Raw genomic sequence first — 27,435 nt, 5'->3', positions numbered from 1 at the left:
TGAAAGAGCACAGATCGACTCCACAGAGAAAAAACTGCACAACTCCACACACAGAGCGATGAAAGACTCCACAAAGAAACCGCCGCAAGCCTCCACAGAGAGCTTGTTGACAGACTCCAAAATGGAAGCAATTAAAGACTCCATAACAAACGCCATGCATGAACAAGACCATGAAGGTCTACCCACCGTATCTGAGCAACCAGAAGCAGACGATGAAAGTCTACCAAGCTCACATAATCAACAAGAAGACAATGTAAGTCTACCCACTGTATGTGAAAACAGTGACAATGTGATCACAATCCACATACAGGATGTGCAGGATCACAGCGAGACTGGCAGATCTCAGCTCGTCTGTACAGAAGCACAGAGTAGGGCTACTCATGAGTCCAGCGAGACCATGTCAATTTAAACCTCATCCACTCTAAACTACCCACAAGAAAATGAAATCTTGAAGATTTTGACTCCAGAAGAGGAGCACCAAGAAACCAAAGATGATTCAAATGTACCGGAAATAACTCCAGATGAGGAGCACCAAGGGAGCAAAGAAAAGGAATGAAATCCACCACAGATGACTGATGTCACCAAGATCAATGCAACATCCGATCATTCTCACAATTCTCAAGAAGAAACGCTCAATGAAACAGTAGATACCACAGAGGACTGACAACAATAACTTAGAGAATGACTCAAATTATCCACACGGAGCAGTCATTGAGCGCAACAAGAACAATAAAAACCACAAGAAGCACAATAGAAAAAGAACAACAACATCAACACCAAAAACTACAAGCACAACTATAAGAACAGCAAGAAGAAGAAGCATAACAAAGACAACAGCACCAACAAGCACGACAAAAACAACAACAAGAACAACAATGAAAACAACAAAGACAGAATTTACAGAAACAACAACAATGAAACAATGACCTGTATGACATAGAATAGAATCATAGAAGTTTACAGCATGGAAACAGGCCCTTCGGCCCAACCAGTCCATGCCGCCCAGTTTTTACCATTAAGCTAGTCCCAGTTGCCCGCACTTGGCCCATAACCCTCGATACCCATCTTACCCATGTAACTATCTAAATGCTTTTTAAAAGACACAATTGTACCCGCCTCTACTACTACCTCTGGCAGCCCATTCCAGACACTCACTACCCTCTGAGTGAAGAAATTGCCCCTCTTGGCCCTTCTGAAACTCTCCCCTCTCACCTTAAACCTATGCCCTCTAGTTTTAGACTCCCCTACCTTTGGGAAAAGATGTTGACTATCTACCTTATCTATGCCCCTCATTATTTTATAGACCTCTATAAGATCACCCCTAAGCCTCCTACGCTCCAGATAAAAAAGTCCCAGTCTATCCAGCCTCCCCTTATAACTCAAACCATCAAGTCCCGGCAACATCCTAGTAAATCTTTTCTGCACTCTTTCTAGTTTAATAATATCCTTTCTATAATAAGGTGACCAGAACTGCACACAGTATTCCAAGTGTGGCCGTACCAATGTCTTGTACAACTTCAACAAGACGTCCCAACTCCTGTATTCAATGTTCTGACCAATGAAACCAAGCATGCCGAATGCCTTCTTCACCACCCTGTCCACCTGCGACTCCACCTTCAAGGAGCTATGAACCTGTACTCCTAGATCTCTTTGTTCTATAACTCTCCCCAACGCCATACCATTAACTGAGTAGGTCCTGGCCTGATTCGATCTGCCAAAATGCATCACCTCACATTTATCTAAATTAAACTCCATCTGCCATTCGTCGGCCCACTGGCCTAATTGATCAAGATCCCGTTGCAATCCTAGATAACCTTCTTCACTATCCACTGTGCCACCAATCTTGGTGTCATCTGCAAACTTACTAACCATGCCTCCTAAATTCTCATCCAAATCATTAATATAAATCACAACTAACAGTGGACCCAGCACCGATCCCTGAGGCACACCACTGGTCACAGGCCTCCAGTTTGAAAAACAACCCTCTACAACCACCCTCTGTCTTCTGTTGTCCAGCCAATTTTGAATCCAATTGGCAACCTCACCCTGGATCCCGTGAGCTTTAACCTTCTGCAACAACCTACATGGTACAACTCTGCACATGAAGGACAATGCAACATTACACTCAACAATAATAAGAGTACAAACATACCATGGCATGACAAAGAATCTCACAAATTCACATTTGCTCCGGAACAAACAAGCACACCAGCTTTCAAGGTAGATGACACAATAAATCAATACCACAGCACAGAAAAACGTCCACGTCAGTCAACATCAATGGTTCAACCATTCAAACACCTCGTGATGACTTGTTGGTTACTTAAAACAACAACACTGATGACATTCACAAAGAAGTTACAATATCACCATGTTAACAACAGAAAAAAAACCTCAACCGAACAAATTCATAAAGCTTGGACTCATAAATGTTTTTATTAAGATTGGACTCATAAATATTAATTGGCTTTGTAAAATAACCAATATCATCACCACTTGTACAGATATACATATCATAAGTAATCTAACTGTTTTGTACAATTTTCTTTAACACTGTACAGAAAATATGTAAAAGAAAAAAGGGGGGATGCAGTGTTCTGCATATCTGTGTATATATACAAGGGGTAAATGTAAATGCAATACAACTAAGCAATCACTAGAGGGAGCACGGGAGATGCATAAATGCAGACAAACAGGAAGTCAGAGGCACTCTTCACAGAAACGGCAGCTGGTGAGCAGGACACAGACAGGCAGCTCAGATGTAACATATTATAAGGGCTGGAGAGAGAATGAACTCAAAGTAAAGCGTCTACTTCAACTGTAAGACAAATCTTTATTCAGACACAAGGAATAACACAAAATCTAATCTGGCCAGTTACTGCCCATCAATCTGCTCTCGAACATCAGCAAAGTGTTGGGAATGTCATCGACGTTGCCATCAAGCAGTGCTTGCTAAATAATAACCAGATTACTGATACTCTGGATTCCACAAGGAACATTAAACTCTTCCTCCCTTACAATTCTTATCGATGTATGGAACAAGCGATCCCCTTATCCACAAAGCAACGTAGAAATTTCATTTTAGCCTGACTGTGGTTTGACTTTTGAAAAATGAAAAAAAAAACGAAAATCGCTTATTGTCACAAGTAGGCTTCAAATGAAGTTACTGTGAAAAGCCCCTAGTCGCCACATTCCGGCGCCTGTTCGGGAAGGCTTTTCCCGAGCAGTGGCGTGTACAGAGTCAGAATGCTTCTGAATCCCCATTCCTGCAGCCCGATTAGCTTCACCATGTGTATGGTTCCTGCAGCCCAGACTCTACCCATTTCAATAACAAGCAGGTTTCGAACAGTAGTTCTTACTCAAGGTTGTGTTCCGTTTTTTGAAACTTTCAGCATTGGCGGCTGTGCTTCACCCGACGTGTGTGTGTCCGATCCCGAGAATGTTTCTCCGCTCTCGACGCCGTCTCCACTTTTCTTGTTGACAATATTTTTCTTCGGCAATTTTGTTTCCTTGCCTCAACCCTCATCGCCCGTTTTCTCTTTTGCTTTATCTCTGAGTTTTCGACAAAGAGAAAAGAGACTCTTCGATTCTTACAAACACAATGAGAGGTTTTATTAGATGTTGCTCATACAATCTAAGATGGAGAATTGAAGCCCATGCAAACACTGTCGCTGCAAATCATGTGACCTTTCCCCAGCAGGGATGTTTTCACTGATACAGAACACATACATATATAAATAGAGAATAGATATTTGCTGAGAGAGTTAGTTACATTCCTTATATTTCAGGAATCTCTTCCATGTACTCCCAAGATGTTCCTGCACCAGTGTTTTGAGATCCTTATGTGTTCTTCAGAATTCTCATCTACCAGAATTTAGAAACCTCCTCTATGGGCTCCAGAATTCCTCCAATGAGCCTGCCATTCCTTATTTCCTCTTTGCAAATTAAGGTAGCCCATTTTTCTGATTCTAACCCTGCAGAGCCTCTCCTGTATCTGACGTATCTTCCATTACTATAGCCATTACAAACAAAGAACAAAGAACAAAGAAAAGTACAGCACAGGAATAGGCCCTTCAGCCCTCCAAGCCCGTGCCGACCATGCTGCCCGACTAAACTACAATCTTCTACACTTCCTGGGTCCGTATCCCTCTATTCCCATCCTATTCATGTATTTGTCAAGATGCCCCTTAAATGTCACTATCGCCCCTGCTTCCACCACCTCCTCCGGTAACGAGTTCCAGGCACCCACTACCCTCTGTGTAAAAACCTTGCCTCGTACAGCTACTCTAAACCTTGCCCCTCGCACCTTAAACCCTAGTAATTGACCCCTCTACCCTGGGGAAAAGCCTCTGACTATCCACTCTGTCTATGCCCCTCATAATTTTGTAGACCTCAATCAGGTCGCCCCTCAACCTCCGTCGTTCCAGTGAGAACAAACCGAGTTTATTCAACCGCTCCTCATAGCTAATGCCCTCCATACCAGGCAACATTCTGGTAAATCTCTTCTGCACCCTCTCTAAAGCCTCCACATCCTTCTGGTAGTGTGGCGACCAGAATTGAACACTATACTCCAAGTGTGGCCTATCTAAGGTTCTATACAGCTGCACGTGACTTGCCAATTCTTATACTTAATGCCCCGGCCAATGAAGGCAAGCATGCCGTATGCCTTCTTGACTACCTTCTCCACCTGTGTTGCCCCTTTCAGTGACCTGTGGACCTGTACACCTAGATCTCTCTGACTTTCAATACTCTTGAGTGTTCTACCATTCACTGTATATTCCCTACCTGCATTAGACCTTCCAAAATGCATTACCTCACAATTGTCCAGATTAAACTCCATCTGCCATCTCTCCGCCCAAGACTCCAAACAATCTAAATCCTGCTGTATCCTCTGACAGTCCTCATCGCTATACGCAATTCCACCAACCTTTGTGTCGTCTGCAAACTTACTAATCAGACCAGTTACATTTTCCTCCAAATCATTTATATATACTACAAACAGCAAAGGTCCCAGCACTGATCCCTGCGGAACACCACTAGTCCCAGCCCTCCAATTAGAAAAGCATCCTTCCATTGCTACTCTCTGCCTTCTATGACCTAGCCAGTTCTGTATCCACCTTGCCAGCTCACCCCTGATCCCGTGTGACTTCACCTTTTGTACTAGTCTACCATGAGGGACCTTGTCAAAGGCCTTACTGAAGTCCATAAAGACAACATCCACTGCCCTACCTGCATCAATAATCTTTGTGACCTCCTCGAAAAACTCTATCAAGTTAATGAGACACGACCTCCCCGTCTCAAAACCATGCTGCCTCTCACTAATACGTCCATTTGCTTCCAAATGGGAGTAGATCCTGTCTCGAAGAATTCTCTCCAGTAATTTCCCTACCACTGACGTAAGGCTCACCAGCCGGTAGTTCCCTGGATTATCCTTGCTACCCTTCTTAAACAGAGGAACAACATTGGCTATTCTCCAGTCCTCCGGGACATCACCTGAAGACAGTGAGGATCCAAAGATTTCTGTCATGGCCTCAGCAATTTCCTCTCTAGCCTCCTTCAGTATTCTGGGGTAGATCCCATCAGGCCCTGGGGACTTATCTACCTTAATACTTTTCAAGACGGCCAACACCTCTTTTTGGATCTCAATGTGACCCAGGCTTTCTACACACCGTTCTCCAGACTCAACATCTACCAACTCCTTCTCTTTGGTGAATACTGATGCAAAGTATTCATTTAGTACCTCGCTCATTTCCTCTGGCTCCACACATAGATTCCCTTGCCTATCCTTCAGTGGGCCAACCCTTTCCCTGGCTACCCTCATGCTTTTTAATTACGTGTAAAAAGCCTTGGGATTTTCCTTAACACTATTTGCCAATGACTTTTCGTGACCCCTTCTAGCCCTCCTGACTCCTTGCTTAAGTTCCTTCCTACTTTCCTTATATTCCACACAGGCTTCGTCTGTTCCCAGCCTTTTAGCCATGACAAATGCCTCCTTTTTCTTTTTGACGAGGCCTACAATATCTCTCGTTATCCAAGGTTCTCGAAAATTGCCGTATTTATCCTTCTTCCTCACAGGAACATGCAACTTCACCCTGTCTGCTCTGCATCAGAGCCATACTGTCCCTATTCCCTCGTTCTCCCTCAATGCTCTCACCTTCTCACCTATTGCTCCCGTGCCCACCCCCCTGCCATACTAGTTTACACCCTCCCGTGTGACATTAGCAAACCTCGCGGCCAGGATATTTATGCCTCTCCAGTTTAGATGCAACCCGTCCTTCTTATTTAGGTCACACCTGCCCCAGAAGAGCTCCCAGTGGTCCAGATAACGGAAACCCTCCCTCCTACACCAGTTGTTTAGCCACGTGTTTAGCTGCTCTATCTTCCTATTTCTAGCCTCACTGGCACGTGGCACAGGGAGTAATCCTGAGATTACAACCCTAGAGGTCCTGTCTTTTAACTTTCTACCTAGCTCCCTGAACTCCTGCTGCAGGACCTCAAGCCCCTTCCTGCTTACGTCGTTAGTACCAATATGTACAACGACCTATGCCTGTTTGCCCTCCCCCTTCAGGATGCCCTCTACCCATTCGGAGACATCCTGGACCCTGGCACCAGGGAGGCAACATACCATCCTGGAGTCTCTTTCACATCCACAGAAGCGCCTATCTGTGCCCCTGACTATAGAGTCCCCTATGACTATTGCTCTTCTGCGCTTTGACCCTCCCTTCTGAACATCAGAGCCAGCCGTGGTGCCACTGCTCTGGCTGCTGCTGTTTTCCCCTGATAGACTATCCCCCCTGACAGTATCCAAAGGGGTATACCTGTTCGAGAGGGGGACAACCACAGGGTATTCCTGCACTGACTGCCTGCCCTATCTGGTGGTCTCCCATTTCTCTGCCTGCACCTTGGGTGTGACCACATTTATATAACTGCGATCTATGACGCTTTCCGCCACCTGCATGCTCCTAAGTGCATCCAATTGCTGCTCCAACCGAACCATGCGGTCTGTGAGGCGCTCCAGTTGGGTGCACTTTCTGCAGATAAAGCCATCCGGGATGTTGGAAGCCTCCCGGACCTGCCACATCTCACAGTCAGAGCACTGCACCCCTCTAACTGACATTGCGTCAATTAATTAGTAAATTAAAGTTAAAAGTTAAAAAAGAAAATTTAAAGTTACTGTTAATTATCTGTTTCCTAGCACTAGATTTCTACTATAAATGTGAAAGCTAAATACAGTACTCTCCGATCTCTGGCTTAGAAACCCCTCTGAATTATAATTAAGTAATTATGTTTAATTAGTTTACCAATGTTTAATTTTTTTAATTTAGTGTAGATTCCCAACCAGCCACTCAGGTCACAGCTTTTCTGTGATGTCACTTCAGTTCTCCCCCCCCCCCCCCCCCCCCCCCCCCACCCACACACACACACACACACAATTTGAAAAGGTAATAAAAGTAAAAATGAGTAAAAATCACTTACTTACCTTCTGAGGGTCTCAGATGCTCTCTGGTTCTCTCCCTGCAGATTAAAAGTTACAGGCCAGAAGAAAGAGAAAGAACAAAACAGTAGGGAAAAAGCACCTTCTCCCACTCTGCACCGAATTACCCAGACTTGCCTTGCCTTTTTCAGCATCCTCAGACTAATACCATTCGGCTTTTAATAATGTCAGCTTTTGGGCATTAATGACAGGAATTAAGGGGAGTGATGAATAATACAGCCTCTCTACTCCTGTTATATCATTTTTAGGATTTCCTGGAGTTTCTTTAAAAGGGAAAAGCTTTGCATCTGTGATTCCCGTCGCTGACTCCCCCATTATCAACATCCTGGAGGTTACCATGTTTTTTCAACTTTAAGGGCCCAATTCTTTCTTTCCAATTAAGGGGCAATTTAGCGTGGCCACTTCACCTAAACTACTGCACATCTTTTTGGGTTGTGGGGTTGAGACCCACGCAGACATGGGGAGAATGTGCAAACTCCACACAGATAGTGACACAGGGCCGAGATTGAACTCAGGTCCGTTTTAAACGGTTGCAGCTTTTTGTTTTACAAGTTCTGTAGTGGTTTTTATTCATTTCTTCATTTATTTTATTCATTTAATTTTTATTTTTTTCATTTGTTTTGGTCATTTTTTTTACACAAGTTCGGGGGGGGGTTTTATTCATTGTTTTCTTTTATTTTACTCATTTTTTTTTTTTGCAAGTTCGAGGGGGGGGTTTATTTGATAAAATTTTACAGGAAAAAAATTCAGAACTTTGGACAAATGGAGACTCCATACTTTCCGACACCAGACGGCTTCACCTTCATCCACCAGGTTCCATTGGAGGAGCGTGTACGAGGGCCATAGGGACCCAAAACCATTTCCTCCATTTTTGCCAGCAGCAAACAAGGTAAGAGAAAATGGTGGGTCGCGCAGGTCGGCCGGCGTGGGTCGCGAAGGTCGGCCGGAGTGGGTCGCGAAGGTCGGCCGGGTAGGGTCCCCGGAAAAAAGTTTGAACATTGATCTAGAAGGTCGAGAGCAGCAGATACCTGGGAACCCCACCACCTGGAGGTTCCCCTCCAAGTCACTCACCACCCTGACTTGGAAATATATCACCGTTCCCTGGGGCAACATCCTGGAATCCATTCCCTAACAGTGGGTGTACCTACACCTCAGGACTGCAGCGATTTAAGAAGGCAACTCACTACCATCTTCTGAAGGGCACCAAGGGATGGGCAATAAATGCTGGCCATCCAGCGACACCCACATCCTGTAAATGAATTAAAAAACAGTTTGTAAAAGCTGCTCAGTATTATCAAAACACTTTTATTATTGTTAGTTTCTGGTCATCAGTTATTGCAACCCAGCCATACTTCATCTAACCCTATCAGCATTTCCTTCTATTACTTTTTCCTTTAGGTTTCCACTTCAAAGCATCTATTCTAATTGGCTAAACCATTCCCTGTGGTATTAAATTCCACATTCTCATCACTTACTGCATAAAGAAGTTTCTTCTGAATTGCATACTGAATTTATTTATTTATTTTAAAAACAATTTATTAAGGCATTTATGATTTTATAACAACAAATACAAATGTAAACATAACTCAGTTAATAACACCCCACCCCCAATCAACAGCCATACCCAGCCAACATGGCTTATACACACCATTTCCCAATCCCACCGCCTCCTCTCGCTGATCCCACCTAAACTAAACTAACTCCCCCTGCCCCCCCCCCCCCCCCCCCCACCACGTTCCCTAACACCCCCCCCCTTCCTATTGTATCTGCTAACAGTTTCCCCCGAAGAAGTCAATAAACGGCTGCCACCTCCGGACGAACCCCAACATTGATCCTCTTCGGCCGAACTTAATTTTCTCAAGCCTGAGAAAGCCAGTCGTATCGCTAAACCAGACCCCCGGTTTTGGGGGCTCCGAGTCCCTCCACGATAATAGGGTCAGTCTCCAGGCTACCAAGGAGGCAAAGGTTCAAACTTCACCTCCAGATTCTCCAAACAAGGAAAGCTCCCATCGATAAACAGATCCCCCAGCCTCTCAATCCCTGCTCTCTGCCACCTCCGAAACCCCCCATCCAACCTTCCCGGCACAAACTGGTGATTGCCACAAATTGGAGCCCACACCGACGCTCCCTCCACTCCCATATGCTTCCGCCACTGTCCCTATACCCTCAGAGTCGCCGCCGCCACCGGGCTTGTGGAGTATCGAGTCGGCGAGAATGGCAGAGGTGCCGTAACCAGTGCTCCTAAACTTGTCCCTACAATGACGCCTCTACCTTCTCCCACACCGACCCCTACTCCTCTATCCACTTCCTGATCATGGCTATATTTGCCGCCGAGTAATAATTCATAAAGTTTGGCAAAGCCAGCCCCCCCACCCCGGCTTCGCTCCAACAGCACCTCCCTTAACTGTGGGTTGTGCCCATCCAAAAAAAACCAGAGATCACTGCATTAACCCGCTTAAAAAAGGCTTTGGGATAAAAATGGGGAGACACTGGAAAACAAACAAAAATCTCGGGAGAACCGTCGTCTTTACAGTGTGTACCTTCCTCACCAGTGACAAATGGAGCATGTCCCACCTCCGAACGTTCTCCTTCGTTTGCTCAACTAACTGGGCCAGATTTAATTTATGTAGCTGCTCCCATCCCCATGCCACCTGAATTCCCAAGTATCGAAAACTCCCACCCACCACTTTAAATGGCAACGCCCCCAGTCTCCTCTCCTGCCCCCTCGCCTGGATCACAAAAACCTCACTCTTACCCATGTTCAATTTATACCCCGAGAACCGGCCAAATTCCCCTAAGATCCCCATAATCTCTCCCATCCCCCCTAATGGGTCAGAAATATACAGATATATAACAAGATCCTATGCCCCCCCCCCAACGGACTAACCCCTTACAGTCCTTTGATGCTCTCAGCGCCATCGCCTATGGCTCCATAGCCAAGGCAAACAGCAATGGAGAGAGTGGACATCCCTGCCTCGTCCCCCGGCACAGTCTAAAATACTCCAAGCTCACTCAGTTCAGCCGCACGCTCGCCACCGGTGCCTGGTACAATAACCGGACCCAGTCTACAAATCCCTGCCCAAACCAAACCGCCCCAGGACCTCCCACAAATACTTCCACTCCACCGGTCAAAGGCCTTTTCCGCGTCCATAGCGACCACCACCTCTACCTCCCTATCTTCGGAGGGCATCATGATAACATTCAGTAGTCTTCTAATGTTGGCCGTTAACTGCCTTCCTTTGACAAATCCCGCCTGGTCCTCCCCGATCACCCCCGGAACACAATCCTCTGTTCTCGAGGCCAAAACCTTGGCCAGCAATTTGGCATCTCCATTCAGTAAGGAGATTGGTCCGTATGACTGGCATTGTTCTGGGTCCTTCTCCCGCTTCAGGATCAATGAGATCGAAGTCTGTGACATTGGCGGGGGAAGAACACCCTGCTCCCTTGCCTCATTAAATGCCCTCACCAGCAGCGGACCCAACACCCCAGAAAACTTCTTATAAAATTCCACTGGGTATCCGTCTGGCCGTGGGGCCTTGCCCGACTGCAGAACCTCCAACCCTTCTACTACTTCCACAATCCCAATCAGGGCTCCCAGACCCTCCACCAACCCTTCCTCCACCTTCGGAAACTCCAAACCTTCCAAGAATCGCCTCATCCCTTCCACCCCAGCTGGGGGTTCCGACTCATACATCCGACTATAAAATTCCTTGAACACCCAATTCACATCCACTGGGTTCAAGACGGTGTTCCCCCCCCCCCCTATCTTCCTATCTCCTTAGCAGCCTCCCGTTTCCTAAGCTGGTGTGCTAACATCCGGAATCTTCCCTAACACCTGCCTCATAAACTCTGCGTTGTCCCAGTTTGGTGCCTAAATGTTCACTAATACCACCGGCATCCCCCCAGCTTCCCACTCCCATAACTTACCTACTGCCCCGAGTCCGAGTCCGCCACTATGCTCCCTACTTCAAATGACACCCGCTTATTGATAAAAAACACTACCCCCCTAGTTTTAGAGTCTAGCCCTGAATGAAATACTTGCCCCACCCATCCCTTCCTGAGCCTAGTCTGATCCACCACCCTCAGGTGTGTCTCCTGTAGCAATGCCATGTCCGCCTTCAAACTCTTCAGATGCACGAACACGCGAGCCCTCTTGACCAGCCCATTCAGCCCTCTCACGTTCCATGTGATCACGCACACATGCACTCGCCGATCAACCATAACCCTTCTTAGGCCAGCCTCCAGCCCGTGTCCTGTACCTCTTCAGGCCCGCCCTCAGGCACCCACCATCATCGACCCCCAATCTGTCTCCAAGCACCAGTCCCTCCTCTATCAGTAGATCAATGCCCCCCTCCCTCTCCCTCCCCATAACAAAATAACAATCCCAACCCCCCTCAACAAACTTATCACCTGCTCGCCCACCACTGCGCTTCCGTGAGCTAGCCCGCCCAGCTGGCCTGGTAGCCCCCACCCATGGTGCCAAGCATCCTACTGATCCCCCTCTCCCCCGCTCGACTAACTTACATACATATGCAAACATTACAATCCCCAACAAACACAAAGAAAATTCCATCCGCATTCCCCCACTAAGAGCAAAGTTAACCCGCCAACAAAACTGAGCAGCGGCCCCAAACCGAGTGCAAAACAATACATTCAAAACCCAGAAGAAAAAAGAAGTTTAACAGCAGATCAAGAACACAACTATTCGCCCCCCCAAGTTCAATGTCCTCCACAACTTGCAAATCCCCTATCCCTGACAAGTTCATCACCTCACCTGGCGTTCCGAAGTAAAGTTCCTGGCCCTCATAAGTGACCCACAAACGTGCTGGGTACAGCCGAACTTCACCCCCTTCGTAAAGAGGGCCAATTTCACTTTGTTGAAACTCGCCCTTGTTTTGGTCAGTTCCGCACCCAGGTCCTAATACCCACGCAGTTTGTTGCCTTCCCATAAACAGCTCCTCGTCTGCCTGGCCCACCTCAAGAACTGTTCCTTGTCCAGGAACTGATGCATTCGTGCCACTATCACCCTCGGCGGCTCGTTCCTCAGCAGCTTCCTCATAAGCGCCCTATGTGCCCTGTCCACCTCCAAGGGCCGAGCAAACGCACCTTCCCCAAGCAGCTTCTCGAACATACGGGCCACATATGCACCAGCGTCCGTTCCCTCGCTGCACTCCGGCAGGCCAACGATCCTCAGGTTCTGTCTACGCAATCCGTTCTCCAGGTCCTCCAGTTTCTCTTGCAGCCTCTTCTGCTGGTCCTTCATCAGCCCCATCTCCACCGCCATCGTGGCTAGCTGATCGTCGTGCTCAGCCACCGCCTCCTCCACCTTCTGGATCGCCTGGCCCTGGGTTTCCAGTCTCTGGACTACATGATCAATCCCCGTCTTAATCGGATTCGGGTATTCTTTTCTCTGCTGAGCAAATTACTCGTGGAGAAAGTCCACCAGATGCTCCGTTGACCACTGGGCCGGCAGCTTCATTCCCTGACCTTCTGTCATATTCTCCTGTGTCGCAGGCTCATCTCCCATCTTTGGCCAACGTTTTCTCCTTTTCAAACCACTTCTGGTCCACGAATCCGTACACTGGTGGGGTATCCTTCTCCTCTACTTCACCAGTCCTTTGTTTTGTCAATCAAATCCACCGTAAATCGGGGGAAATGGTCCAAAAGTCCACCGCGAGCGGGAGCTACCAAATATGCGACCACTCACTCCATGGCCGCCACCGGAACTACTTATTGAATTTATTGATGATTATTTTACATTTACATGTTTGAGCCTGAGTTTTGGACTTGCTCAGAAGTGGTACCATCTTTCCTACCCCTTTGTAATTTTAAACATCCCATCAGGTCATCTCCCATTTGTTTGGAGACTATAGAACATAGAACATAGAAAATACAGCACAGAACAGGCCCTTCGGCCCACGATGTTGTGCCGAACCTTTGCCCTAGATTAATCATAGATTATCATTGAATCTACAGTGCAGAAGGAGGCCACTCGGCCCCCCGAGTCCGCACCGGCCCCCGGAAAGAGCACCCCACCCAAACTCAACACCTCCACCCAACACCAAGGGCAATTTGGACATTAAGGGCAATTTATCATTGGCCAATTCACCTAACCCGCACATCTTTGGACTGTGGGAGGAAACCGGAGCACCCGGAGGAAACCCACGCAGACACGGGGAGGACGTGCAGACTCCGCACAGACAGTGACCCAAGCCGGAATCGAACCTGGGACCCTGGAGCTGTGAAGCAATTGTGCTATCCACAATGCTACCATGCTGCCCTTGAGAACAAATAAATCTACACTATATCATTTTACCGTAATCCATGTACCTATCCAATAGCTGCTTGAAGGTCCCTAATGTTTCCGACTCAACTACTTCCACAGGCAGTGCATTCCATGCCCCCACTACTCTCTGGGTAAAGAACCTACCTCTGATATCCCTCCTATATCTTCCACCTTTCACCTTAAATTTATGTCCCCTTGTAATGGTTTGTTCCACCCGGGGAAAAAGTCTCTGACTGTCTACTCTATCTATTCCCCAGATCATCTTATAAACCTCTATCAAGTCGCCCCTCATCCTTCTCCGTTCTAATTAGAAAAGGCCTAGCACCCTCAACCTTTCCTCATAAGACCTACTCTCCATTCCAGGCAACATCCTGGTAAATCTTCTTTGCACCTTTTCCAAAGCTGCCACATCCTTCCTAAAATGAGGCGACCAGAACTGTACACAGTACTCCAAATGTGGCCTTACCAAAGTTTTGTACAGCTGCATCATCACCTCACGGCTCTTAAATTCAATCCCTCTGTTAATGAACGCGAGCACACCATAGGCCTTCTTCACAGCTCTATCCACTTGAGTGGCAACTTTCAAAGATGTATGAACAGAGACCCCAAGATCTCTCTGCTCCTCCACATTGCCAAGAACTCTACCGTTAACCCTGTATTCCGCATTCATATTTGTCCTTCCAAAATGGACAACCTCACACTTTTCAGGGTTAAACTCCATCTGCCACTTCTCAGCCCAGCTCTGCATCCTATCTATGTCTCTTTGCAGCCGACAACAGCCCTCCGTACTATCCACAACTCCACCAATCTTCGTATCGTCTGCAAATTTACTGACCCACCCTTCAACTCCCTCATCCAAGTCATTAATGAAAATCACAAACAGCAGAGGACCCAGAACTGATCCCTGCGGTACGCCACTGGTAACTGGGATTCAGGCTGAATATTTGCCATCCACCACCACTCTCTGACTTCTATCGGTTAGCCAGTTCGTTATCTAACTGGCCAAATATCCCACTATCCCATGCCTCCTTACTTTCTGCATAAGCCTACCATGGGGAACTTTATCAAATGCCTTACTAAAATCCATGTACACTACATCCACTGCTTTACCTTCATCCACATGCTTGGTCACCTCCTCAAAGAATTCAATAAGATTTGTAAGGCAAGACCTACCCCTCACAAATCCGTGCTGACTATCCCTAATCAAGCAGTGTCTTTCCAGATGCTCAGAAATCCTATCCTTCAGTACCCTTTCCATTACTTTGCCTACCACCGAAGTAAGACTAACTGGCCTGTAATTCCCAGGGTTATCCCTAGTACCTTTTTTGAACAGGGGCACGACATTCGCCACTCTCCAATCCCCTGGTACCACCCCTGTTGACAGTGAGGACGAAAAGATAATTGCCAACGGCTCTGCAATTTCATCTCTTGCTTCCCATAGAATCCTTGGATATATCCCATCAGGCCCGGGGGACTTGTCTATCCTCAAGTTTTTCAAAATGCCCAACACATCTTCCTTCCTAACAAGTATTTCCTCGAGCTTACCAATCTGTTTCACACTGTCCTCTCCAACAATATCGCCCCTCTCATTTGTAAATACAGAAGAAAAGTACTCGTTCAAGACTTCTCCTATCTCTTCAGACTCAATACACAATCTCCCGCTACTGTCCTTGATCGGACCTACCCTCGCTCTAGTCATTCTCATATTTCTCACATATGTGTAAAAGGCCTTGGGGTTTTCCTTGATCCTACCCGCCAAAGATTGTTCATGCCCTCTCTTAGCTCTCCTAATCCCTTTCTTCAGTTCCCTCCTGGCTATCTTGTATCCCTCCAATGCCCTGTCTGAACCTTGTTTCCTCAGCCTTACATAAGTCACCTTTTTCCTCTTAACAAGACATTCAACCTCTCTTGTCTATGTTCAGTCTCCAGAGTTGCTGGGTTGTTCACTGGGGTTAGTCACACTTCAGCAACACCCAGTCAGCCAAGAGCTTGGTGCTGTGTTACTATCTGGTCTGGATTTTAAGCTGTAGACATGAGCCTTTGAATGTACGTGTGCAGCCTGGTTTGAGGGTGTGTGCAGTCTGGTTTGAGAGTGTGTACAGTTTGGTTTGAGGGTGTGTACAGTTTGGTTTGAGGGTGTGTACACATTGGTTTGAGGGTATGTACAGTTAATGTAAGTGTTTGTCTACAGATTGGCATGAGGATGTGTACAGTCTGGATTGAGGGAGTGTACAGTTTAATTTGAGGGTGTTTACAGATTGATTTGAGGGTGTGTACAGTCTGACTTGAGGATGCATAGTCTGGTTTGAGGGTGTGTGTACAGTTTAGTTTGAGGGTGTGTGTACAGTCTGGTTTGAGGGTGTGTACAGCCTGGATTGAAGGTGTGTACAGTTTAGCTTGAGGGTGTGTACAGTTTTGTTTGAGGATGCGTACAGTTTAGTTTGAGAGTGTGTATAGTCTGATTTGAGAGTGTGTACAGTTTAGTTTGTGGGTGTGTATAGACTGGTTTGAGCGTGTGTACCGTCTGGTTTGAGGGTTTGTGTACTGTTTGGTTTGAGGGTGTGTGTACAGTCTGGTTTGAGAGTGTGTACAGTTTAGTTTGAGATGTGTCTAGATTGGTGTGAGGGTGTGTATAGATTGGTTTGAGGGTGTGTGCAAAATGGTTTGAGGATGTGTACAGTTTGGTTTGAGGGTGTGTACAGATTGGTTTGAGGGTGTGTGTAGAATGGTTTGAGTGTGCGTGTATAGTCTGGTTTGAGGGTGTGTACAATCTGGTTTGAGGGTGTGTGCAGAATGGTTTGAGGGTGTGTGCAGTCTGGTTTGAGAATGTGTGCAGAATATTTTGAGGGTGTATAGAGTTTGGTTTGAGGGTGTATACAGTCTGGTTTGAGGGTGTGTACAGCCTGGTTTGAGGGTGTGTGCAGAATGGCTTGAGGGTTTGGGTACAGTTTGGTTTGAGGGTGTGTACAAATTGGTTTGAGTGTGCGTGTACAGATTGGCTTGAGGATGCGTGTACAGTCAGGTGTGAGGGCGTGTGTACAGAAGGTTTGAGGATATGTGTGCAGATTGGTTTGAGGGTGTGTGTACAGTCTGATTTGAATGTGTGTGTCCAGATTGGCTTAATGGTGTGTGTACCGTCTTGTTTGAGGGTGTGTGTACAGTCTGGTTTGAGGGTGTGTACAGTCTGGTTTGAGGATGCATGTACAGTATGTTTGAGGGTGTGTACAGTCTGGTTTGAGGGTGTGTACAGTCTGGTTTGAAGATGCATGTACAGTATGTTTGAGGGTGTGTACAGTCTGGTTTGAGGGTGTGTACAGTCTGGTTTGAGGGTGTGTACAGTCTGGTTTGAAGATGCATGTACAGTATGTTTGAGGGTGTGTACAGTCTTGTTTGAGGTGTGTGCAAAGTTTGGTTTAAGGATGTATGTACAGTCTGGTTTGAGGGTGTGTGTACAGTCTGGTATGTGTGTGTGTACAGTCCGGTTGAGGGTATGTGTACAGTCTGGTTGAGGGTGTGTGTATAGTCTGGTTGAGGATGGGTGTACAGATTGGCTTGAGGGTTTGTGTACAGTCTGGTTTGAGGGGGTGTGTACAGTCTGGTTTGAGAATGTGTGTACAGTCTGGTTTGAGGGTGTGTGTATAGTCTGGTTTGTGGGTGTGTTCAGTTTGGTTTGAGGGTGTGTGTACATATTCATTTGAGGGATGTGTACAGATGGTTTGAGGGTGTGTACAATCTGGTTTGTGGGTGTGTGTAGTCTGGTTTGAGGGTAGGTACAGTCTGGTTTGAGGGTGTGTACAATCTGGTTTGTGGGTGTCTGTAGTCTGGTTTGAGGGTGTGTACAGTCTGGTTTGAGGATGTGTACAGTCTGGTTTAAGGGTGCGTGTAGTCTGGTTTGAGGGCGTGTACAGTCTGGTTTGAGGGTGTGTACAGTCTGGTTTGAGGGTGTGTACAGTCTGGTTTGATGGTGTGTGTACAGTCTGGTTTGATGGTGTGTGTACAGTCTGGTTTGAGGGTGTGTACAGTCTGGTTTGATGGTGTGTGTACAGTCTGGTTTGAGGGTGCGTACTGTTTGGTTTGAGCGTGTGTACAGTCTGGTTTGAGGATGTGTACAGTTTGGTTTGAGGGGGTGTGCAGAATGGCTTGAGGGTTCGGGTACAGTTTGATTTGAGGGTGTGTACAATCTGGTTTGTGGGTGTGTGTAGTCTGGTTTGAGGGTAGGTACAGTCTGGTTTGAGGGTGTGTACAATCTGGTTTGTGGGTGTGTGTAGTCTGGTTTGAGGGTGTGTACAGTCTGGTTTGAGGGTGTGTACAGTCTGGTTTAAGGGTGCGTGTAGTCTGGTTTGAGGGCGTGTACAGTCTGGTTTGAGGGTGTGTACAGTCTGGTTTGAGGGTGTGTACAGTCTGGTTTGAGGGTGTGTACTGTTTGGTTTGAGCGTGTGTACAGTCTGATTTGAGGATGTGTACAGTTTGGTTTGAGGGTGTGTGCAGAATGGCTTGAGGGTTCGGGTCCAGTTTGATTTGAGGGTGTGTACAAATTGGTTTGAGTGTGCGTGTACAGATTGGCTTGAGGATGCATCTACAGTCATGTGTGAGGGTGTGTGTATAGTCTGGTTTGAATGTGTGTGTCCAGATTGGCTTAATGGTGTGTGTACCATCTTGTTTGAGGGTGTGTGTACAGTCTGGTTTGAGGGTGTGCACAGTCTGGTTTGAGCGTGTGTACAGTCTAGTTTGAGGGTGTGTGTACAGATTCATTTGAGGGATGTGTACAGATGGTTTGAGGGTGTGTACAGTCTGGTTTGAGGGTGTGTACAGTCTGGTTTGAGGGTATGTACAGTCTGGTTTGAGGGTGTGTATAGTCTGGTTTGAGGGTGTGTACAGTCTGGTTTGAGGGTGTGTACAGTCTGGTTTGAAGATGCATGTACAGTATGTTTGAGGGTGTGTGTACAGTCTGGTTTGAGGTGTGTGCAAAGTCTGGTTTGAGGATGCGTGTACAGTCTGGTTTGAGGGTGTGTGTACAGTCTGGTTTGGGTGTGTGTACAGTCTGGTTGAGGGTATGTGTACAGTCTGGTTGAGGGTGTGTGTATAGTCTGGTTGAGTATGTGTGTACAGATTGGCTTGAGGGTTTGTGTACAGTCTGGCTTGAGGGTGTGTGTACAGTCTGCTTTGAGGGTGTGTGTAGTTTGGTATGAGGGTGTGTGTACAATTTGGTTTCAGGGTGTGTGTACAGTCTGGTTTGAGGGTGTGCACAGTCTGGTTTGAGCATGTGTACAGTCTAGTTTGAGGGTGTGTGTACAGATTCATTTGAGGGATGTGTACAGATGGTTTGAGGGTGTGTACAGTCTGGTTTGAGGGTGTTTACAGTTTGGTTTGAGAGTGTGTACAGTCTGGTTTGAGGGTGTGTACAGTCTGCTTTGAGGGTGTGTACAGTCTGGTTTGAGGGTGTGTACAGTCTGGTTTGAGGGTGTGTACAGTCTGGTTTGAGGGTGTGTACAGTCTGGTTTGAGGGTGTGTACTGTCTGGTTTGAGGGTGTGTACAGTCTGGTTTGAGGGTGTGTACAGTCTGGTTTGAGGGTGTGTACAGTCTGGTTTGAGGGTGTGTACAGTTTGGTTTGAGGATGTGTACAGTCTGGTTTGAGGGTGTGTACAGTTTGGTTTGAGGGTGTGTTCAGTCTGGTTTGAGGGTGTGTACAGTCTGGTTTGAGGGTGTGTACAGTCTGGTTTGAGGGTGTGTACAGTTTGGTTTGAGGGTGTGTTCAGTTTGGTTTGAGGGTGTGTGTACAGTCTGGTTTGAGGGTGTGTACAGTTTGGTTTGAGGGTGTGTACAGTTTGGTTTGAGGGTGTGTTCAGTCTGGTTTGAGGGTGTGTACTGTCTGGTTTGAGGGTGTGTACAGTTTGGTTTGAGGGTGTGTACAGTCTGGTTTGAGGATGTGTACTGTCTGGTTTGAGGGTGTGTACAGTTTGATGGCGGCGGTCCCTGCCAGTAATGTGTGACACCTGATGTGGCAGCTTCAGCCTTCAGATGGGCAGAAGCAGCTGGATGAAGCCGAAAGGGAAATCCCTTCCCTGGCGTCACTGCCCACTGCCTGGGAGTAGGAAGGGCGGGGCCGGGGGGGGGGAACCCCTGGCTGACGTTCACCTATAAAAGCGGCTGAGGCTGCAGGAGGCGGGCAGAGAGCTGCTGAGGATCCCAGTCACTGTGTTAGTGCCACTCTCCCAGCTCCACACACCATCAGCAGCACCGCCAGCCAGATGAAGTCGTTCCAGGGCAGGATTGCAGCCAGATGTGAGTGTTGGTATCGAGAGCAGTGTGAGGACGGGCTGAGCCCCTTTTAGCAAGAGCACGCTGCCGGTCACCGCTGGGGAGAGTTGCAGGGGCAGGGACTGCTGTCAATAACACAGGAGATCCGGCAACATCTCCACTGTGAAGAGGGAGACTAATGTTTGGAAAAGCGATGTTCCTGTACATAGAGGAAGGGTTAATGTAGGAGGACGGGTTAATGTTTGGGGAAGAGATGTCCCTGTTTTATGAGAGAGGGCAGGTTAATGCTTTGAGACCTATTATATCCATTGGTCGGAACCTGGTTTGACATCGCAGCTGTAAAGTAAACCGGCAGTAATGCGCTGAAATATACACCCCCACTTTCTCAACTCAAACTTTTGATTTAGAAAGAGTTCCCAGTTGTTTCAGGAGCCGATGGGTTATGGATTGTTGTGCAGACCCCTTCCTGGTTGTTCAGTTGCTCCGGAGGGATTCCCCGAGCTTGCCTTTCTTTACAATGTTGCTTGCTTTGTCCAGAATCTTCCGCATTTGCTTCCCAATTTGCCACATTTGCAAGTTTCTCATTGTGTTCTCGGTGCCCGGGGGGGCTGGCTGGTTGCATGTGGTACGTGCATGAGGGCTCCAGCTACTTTGCTAATTAGACTTTGTGTGGGCACCATCCCCATGGTTATAACTTGACCCAAGTCTTATTTTGTATTGTAGCAGGGATGGCGGAGGGAGAGCTGAGTGCTGTCCTGTGTGAATTTAATGCAGTGATTGAGGATTTCACCTCCCCTCTAAACAAGAGACATTTCAGATATGACGAACACTTGAGATGCATGAAAAGGAGGAACAGCACGAGCATCAGTGATGGTGGGACGAGTGATTCAGACAGTGAGTATTGAGCACTGAGGAAGGTGCCTCTAATGTACCCCCCCCCCCCCCCCAAGTCTTTGCAGCAAGACCAGAGTTGATACAATTGGCCATTGCATTGTGTATGATTAAATCGTCCTGGATCGGGTAGATCCTTGATTAAATATCAAATCTGATAGTTTCCTGCCTTGGTGCAACCTTTCTCAGACTGATGGTGTACATGGGATCACAAGATAGCTGTAGACGAGGAAGGTGATCAAGTCCATCTGAATTCCGGGGCGGCACGGTGGCGCAGTGGTTAGCACTGCTGTCTCACAACACCGTGGACCCGAGTTTAATCCTGGTCCCGGGTCACTGACCGTGTGGAGTTTGCACATTCTCCCCGTGTCTATGTGGTCTCACCCCCACAACCCAAAAAGATGTTCAGGGTAGGTCAATTGGCCACGGTAAATCGCCCCTTAACTGAAAAAGAAGAATTGGATGCTCTAAATTTAAATAAAATCCATCTGAAGTCCCTATGCACTCCAGTGCAGAATATAATTGTTTCTTAAATGATTCCAGGACTTGTGTCCTTCCCACTCCATGTAGAAGTCAGTTGCTTCCTGTCTTCATTCCAGGAGAAGCATTTCTCTAAAAATCAACTTTAAATTGATTTCATTAGTGTGTCCACATCCTCCAAATAACATGTTGGATTTACCTTTGCAACATCCTTGACTACATTCTAAATCTGCTGCAAGGTCTCCTCTCTGACCATTTCAAACTGAGAATTCTCCAGCCTTTCCTTATAAATCAAACTTGACACATGGTATAGATCTTTGCGCCTCTATTCTGCACTTCAATGTTGCTGATCACTACCTTCTCCACCTCATATTCTTCTATTTGCCAGTTCAATATCCCTGGAACTGTCTTCCTCAAAAGGCAGTAGAGGCAGAGTCTTTGAAAGGCAGCGGGAGATAGATTCTTGATTAGCTTTTTTAAAATTTAAAGTATCCAATTCTCTTTTTTTCCAATTAAGGGGCAATTTAGTGTGGCAAATCCATCTACCCTGCACATATTTGGTTTCTGGAGGTGAGACCCACGCAGACATGGGGAGAATTTGCAAACTCCACACTGCTGGGGACAGGAATGAAGCTGGGTCCTCGGTGCTGTGAGGCAGCAGTGCTAAACACTGCACCATCGTGCTGCCCCATGATTCTTGATTAACAACGGGGGATGAAAGGTTATCGGGGTGGACAGGAATGTGGGGTTGAGGTTGCAATCAGATCAGCCATGATTTTATCGAATAGTAGAGCAGAGCTCGAGGGGCTGAGTGGCCTAGTCTAGCTCCTAATTCACATGTTTGTATAGTTAATTGTTGCTCTGCATGGGCCTCCCCTCTGTCCACTGTTCACATCATATTTGATTTTCAATTCTATTATACATGATTGCTGCATGCACAATGGAAACAAACCCCTTTGTAGTTACATGAACGAGGTTGTGGAGTTTTGAAATGTGCTGTAGCAACCAGTCTGTGCTTTTCACCTGTTTCAGTTCTTTGATGTACATGTTCCACTCGCATTGCGTCACTTCTTGTCCTTTTGTTTTATAATGACAGGTACAGATTCACTTCAGGGAAACAGTTTCAACTTCAGTGATGAGAAGTTGAATAGCTCCACGCTTTCATCTTCCAAAGGTACTTCCAGTTGCTTTCTCTTCTCACTTATCAGATGACCTTTATTATTCAAGCGTTAATTTCCTAAGTTTCTGCTGGAGCTTGCTTAAGCAGTATTTGTCAGGAAAATACAGTATAACATTTGCGAATCGGTCAAAAAGGGTTAGACTTGGGGAGGGAAGGGAGGAAGAAAGGAGAGACGGATGGAAGACAGACATAGGTAGCACTGCTGCTCACAGCACGGGCTTCCTCCGGGTGCTCCAATGCCAGTCCAAAGACATGCAGGTTAGGTGGATTGGACATGATCAATTGCCTTTTGATGTCCAAAAGGTTACTTGGGGAAAAGTCGGCATGGGTCTTTCGGAGGGTCAGTGCAGACTTGATTGGCCAAATGGCCTCCTTCCTCACCATAGGGGTTCTATGATTCTATAGTATTGCTTAGATGTATTTTCACACTACATGCTCACCTCCATGCATTATTCGTTGAGATTGTGATTTGTCCTCCAGTTCTTTGTCTTCTAGGATTGTTTTTTTTGACTCTTATGGGTGGTTGTACAGATTATGGGAGATCCTTCTCTCCAATGGAAGATGGTCAAGTAGATAGGGAGGGCAAAGCCAGAAGCATGAAGCTATAAGTAAAATGTTCAAATGACTCTGAATGTTTACACATTCTTGGCACATCAATAGGTTGCCAAACTTGAAAAAAGCTCATGAATCTTAGCTTGGAGTCATATGGGATTGGAAATGTGCATGTCAGACCAGGTATGGGGGACAAATTGGTTTTGCTAAAGAACATTGGCAAACCAATTAGAGGTTTCATTACAATAAGTTGCCAGACTTTATGGTCATTTTTGTGGAGGTTTTGGCCCACAATGCTATCTGCTAATAAAAAAATAAGGCAATTCATCTCATGAACAGGAGTGACTACCAGTGCCAAACTCAATAAAAAAAGCTTCAAATGGTTCTATTTTTCCACAGCAAAGCTTGGTGATACAAAGGAACTGGAAGACTTTATTGCTGATTTGGACAGAACATTAGAGAGTGAGTATTGCATTGTGTGAATGTGGTGTGTAGATGAATAGAAGCCTTGAATCTGCAGGCAACAAAACATCTTCCAGTTTAATAGCCGTGTTAGCACCAAGCCACAGGCTTTGCACAGTTCTCCTCATGTTAACCTGACCCAAATGTTTAATAATAAGCTTCAAGCAAAATTCTCTCCCATTCAACCACTTACCAGACTGGAAAGAGATCATGAAATGAAAGAACATTCATTATATTTTGCTATCAGTTAGGTTATATTCACTGTGGGCTGTATCTGGACTACTAGTGAGACACTGTTTTCTGTTATTTACTGGTACATTCCAGCCCAGCACATTGAGTGCAGCATTGTTGCACTGGAGTGCATGTACGGTGTATGTGTGTGTCTATAGTTTGGTTTCCATTTTGGACTCTTTAAACACGTTCATCAAGATAGTAAAATCACCTGCACGAGGAGCCTTAAATCGAGCATGACATTATAGTGATTTTAAAATGTAGGAACAACATAACTGGCTAACATTTCTCTTGAAAGCTGTGATCCCTGACTCTTTGCAATCCATTAATAAAATCAGAAGGTTTCTTTATATGATGCAAACAGACCATTCTACCCAACCTGTTCTTGCCAACGTTCATGCTGCACTCCAGCCACCTCCCATCTTTTCTCATCTAAATCTACCATTATATTGTGCAGGAGAACTTAATTAAATGAGTATAAGGCAGTCTTAGAGTTGAAGAATTACTGATTCTAGATAAAAACTAAAAGATTGCAGAAGGTGAAAATCCTCAAACGAAATCAGAAATTGCTGGAGACACTCACTGGGTAGTTGGCATCTGAGGAGGGAACACAAGTCAGCCCAAATGTCAGGTACTGACCCATCCTCCGAACTAAGCATTTTCTTGATGGTTCCTGCTTGTCCTGTTTTCTGTTTTGTTAATGGCGTCAGTTTGTGTGGAATTGTCCTCCTGTGAGATGAAGGTCTCCCTCCAGCTGGATGCTCAATGTATAGCTCATTCTCACTGTCTGTAGGCTCCATGGTAACAACCCATCTGCTCAGCCACTGCCAGCAGCAACTTACAAATGCAGTGAAATTGTGAAGCACAGTAGCACATTCATCCCATTCATAACCATACATGACAATACATTATTAACACAATATCTGTAGGCAACAGGCTGGATGGATAATAATATCACCATGTAACAATGTACTAATAATTCTTAATAATTCAACCTTTACATTGGGGAGAAAAATATCCTTGTGTACTATATGAATCAAATGATTATCTTTACCATTTGATACAAAGAGGTAATATTCTCTATGACCCCTAGAACTGTGGGAACGACTCTTTGTCAGTATAATTCTAGATTGAACCATCAGCTTGGTTGTGTCTAGAGCTTTGAAACATTAGGGCAAAGTTTGGCGATGGTTATGGATGTAATTACTGGGGGAGGATTGGTATCAATCTGTAACCTAATGACAAACTGATTTAGTCATTCAGCATTTCATTGGGTACATACGTACAGGGAATATGCTAGTAATCTTGCTGTCACGGCTCACTGACAGCTGCTTTGTTTCTTTTGGCATTTGGATTCTTGACTGTGGACTTGGGTAATGATGAATCTGATCTGTCAGGCTAAGCAAAGGGATTTAACAGCACAAATACCAGGCACCAGCTACCAGAATCATAATCGCAGCTGGAGGGCGTTGTTCAGGCAGGTTGATCGATGCTGTCACCTCCTAACTATATTGGCAAATTGCGTTCTGAAGTTAATCATGCTGCTTTATATCACATTGTCTCAGGTATGTAAGAGGAAGGGGAAAACATGGAGCATGGCCTTGTTCAACCACATGAAGGAAATACACCAATTTCTACAATCTGCCGCCATTACTAAATGACCATATCTTCACGTTGATGCTCGGGACAGCTCTTTCTATCAGTAAATAGATTTCAGAACAACTTCGATTTCAAATAAAGTTTAATACTTGCATGCTATGTATTTTCACTAGAGTAAAGTTTAGAATCATCTCATTTGAGCAGAATAGAAATATACTGTATGGTATGCCGTTTCTGTGGGATTGGGGATGTTGGTGTAGGGGAAGGTTATAGGTTTCGGGGCTGATTTGTAGGTTGGTAGCAGTGGCAATCAGGAGGGACTTTTTGCCATGGGTTGGGAGAGGAGGCTGGGGCAAGGATCGGCGTTTTGGGTGGAACAGCAATGAGGAAAGAGGGTAAATATGGGGTTGGAAGGAGTGGGACCTGCTTTCCTTCAGTTGAGTGACATAGTGGTTAGCACTGCTGCCTCACAGTACCAGGGACCTGGGTTCAATTCTGACCTCAGGTCACTGTGTGGAGTTTGCACTTTCTCCCCGTGTCTGCATGGGATCCCTCCGGGTGCTCCGGTTTCCTCCCACAGTCCAAAGGTGTGCAGGTTAGGTGGAATGGTCATGCTAAATTACTCTTCTTTTCCAAACGTTAGGTGGGGCTATGGGGCTAGGGCGGGAGATTGGGCCCAAGTGGGGTGCTCTTTCAGAGGGTCAGTGCAGATTCGATGGGCTGAGTGGCCTCATTCTGCACTGTAGGGATTCTATGATACTCACCACTTTGGTTGCGGGCAATTCCTAGGCCTGGTTCCCCTGAATTCAGACTGTGATGGCATCAGCTGTCTCAGGAAAAGCTTGAGAGGAAACCTTGGAGAGCGGGCCTCACCCAGATCTTAAGCCTTTTCAGATGCAAAGAAGAGGCCTAATTCTCTAGGAGTGGGTAAAGGGGTGTTTCTTGTTTATCCTTACTCAGTTTGGCAGATGGAAATGGACAGGCATGCTTTCGGCCATCTTACTGGGCTTTACACTGAATAATGCCTAAAGAATGGGTGTTGCATGAACCAGTTTCTGGGCTGGTACCTCTGATAGCACAGCAAAATAAAAATGTGCCATTTTCCAGTCATATATTCCAACTTTCGTGACGAATGATTGTTTCACATTGAAATATATTTTTTATAAATTGGAACATTTACAGGATTTAGAAGTCTGTGTATGTGTTCATAAACTAGACTGGTAAGCCCAGTGCAAACTATTGTAAAATGGAATACATTCTGTTTATCAACCTTTATCTGAACTGTGCTTCCTCGCATCGATTTCCTGTACTGAACATTAAATAAAGTTCTAATTTTTTTTGTTTGATTAAAATTTTATTTTTCCCTATGCTTTCCACAAGAAATGTCAGTAAAGTGAAACTGTTTGTTATCAGCCTTGAAATCTGTGGTTAAACCGTTATGGTGGTGTGACAAGTATCGGGTTCCTGCAGCACTGAAGGAGGCTCTATGATCTATCAATACTGTCGCGTGTTCCTGCCTTGAGTTATTTTCAATTTTTCAAATTCACAGTTAGGAGTACTTCCTGCCAGTCAAAGTCTATTATCAACATTCCTAACATCAGACATAACTGTGCCTGCCTTGTGTGGCAAAGGAAGGGACGATGTAGGAATAAGAAAATCATTCATTCAAACTATTTTTAGATACCAAAACATATCAAATTGCTGCCAAAATAATATTTTCTTAACTGAGCTGGATGAGAAACATATTTTCTATTTATTTTATAAAAGCCAAAGTTTGAATGCTGTATGGAAGTTTTGATGCCTCGTTATAAAACAAGACTTGCATTTCTATCCTGCTTAGCATTTCCCAAAGTGCTTCAGAACCATTGAAGTACATCTGTAAAGTAAAGTAAGTCAAGTCGGCCTAGTCCCAGATGACCTTTGAGGGGGGGGGGGGAGAGCTGTCGGTAATGATTTAACCTGAGGATCACCACACCACAGGCGAGGGTCAAGGTTGAGAA

At 45.9% G+C, this 27,435-nt stretch overlaps 1 protein-coding gene across 2 annotated transcripts; it reads left to right on the top strand.

The window, feature by feature from the left end:
* The first annotated feature begins 19,918 nt into the window (after positions 1-19,918).
* On the top strand, positions 19,919-26,787 carry rgcc (regulator of cell cycle). 2 transcript variants are annotated; one of them, XM_072514385.1, is made up of 5 exons: positions 19,919-20,064; positions 20,764-20,934; positions 22,508-22,585; positions 23,543-23,605; positions 25,402-26,787. In XM_072514385.1, the coding sequence occupies exons 1-5, from the start codon at positions 20,031-20,033 to the stop codon at positions 25,407-25,409; spliced, it is 354 nt and encodes a 117-aa protein (XP_072370486.1). In that variant the 5' UTR covers positions 19,919-20,030; the 3' UTR covers positions 25,410-26,787. The 2 variants fall into 2 exon arrangements, with proteins under 2 accessions (XP_072370486.1, XP_072370487.1); XM_072514386.1 differs by having other exon boundaries at positions 19,935-20,064; positions 20,767-20,934.
* Positions 26,788-27,435: the final 648 nt, after the last annotated feature.

This window comes from Scyliorhinus torazame, chromosome 8, assembly GCF_047496885.1.
Source record: "Scyliorhinus torazame isolate Kashiwa2021f chromosome 8, sScyTor2.1, whole genome shotgun sequence".
NCBI lineage: Eukaryota > Metazoa > Chordata > Chondrichthyes > Carcharhiniformes > Scyliorhinidae > Scyliorhinus > Scyliorhinus torazame.
Note: the sequence above shows the minus strand (reverse complement) of the source record. Positions and strands in the feature narration are given on the sequence as shown.

What these genes read in the sequence shown, in the direction of transcription:
- rgcc (XM_072514385.1), top strand. Translation starts at nt 20,031, where the DNA reads ATGAAGTCGTTCCAGGGCAGGATTGCAGCCAGAT. An exon ending in TGGGACGAGTGATTCAGACA is followed by an intron (nt 20,935 to 22,507) that starts GTGAGTATTGAG and finishes TTATAATGACAG; the next exon opens with GTACAGATTCACTTCAGGGA. An exon ending in CACGCTTTCATCTTCCAAAG is followed by an intron (nt 22,586 to 23,542) that starts GTACTTCCAGTT and finishes ATTTTTCCACAG; the next exon opens with CAAAGCTTGGTGATACAAAG.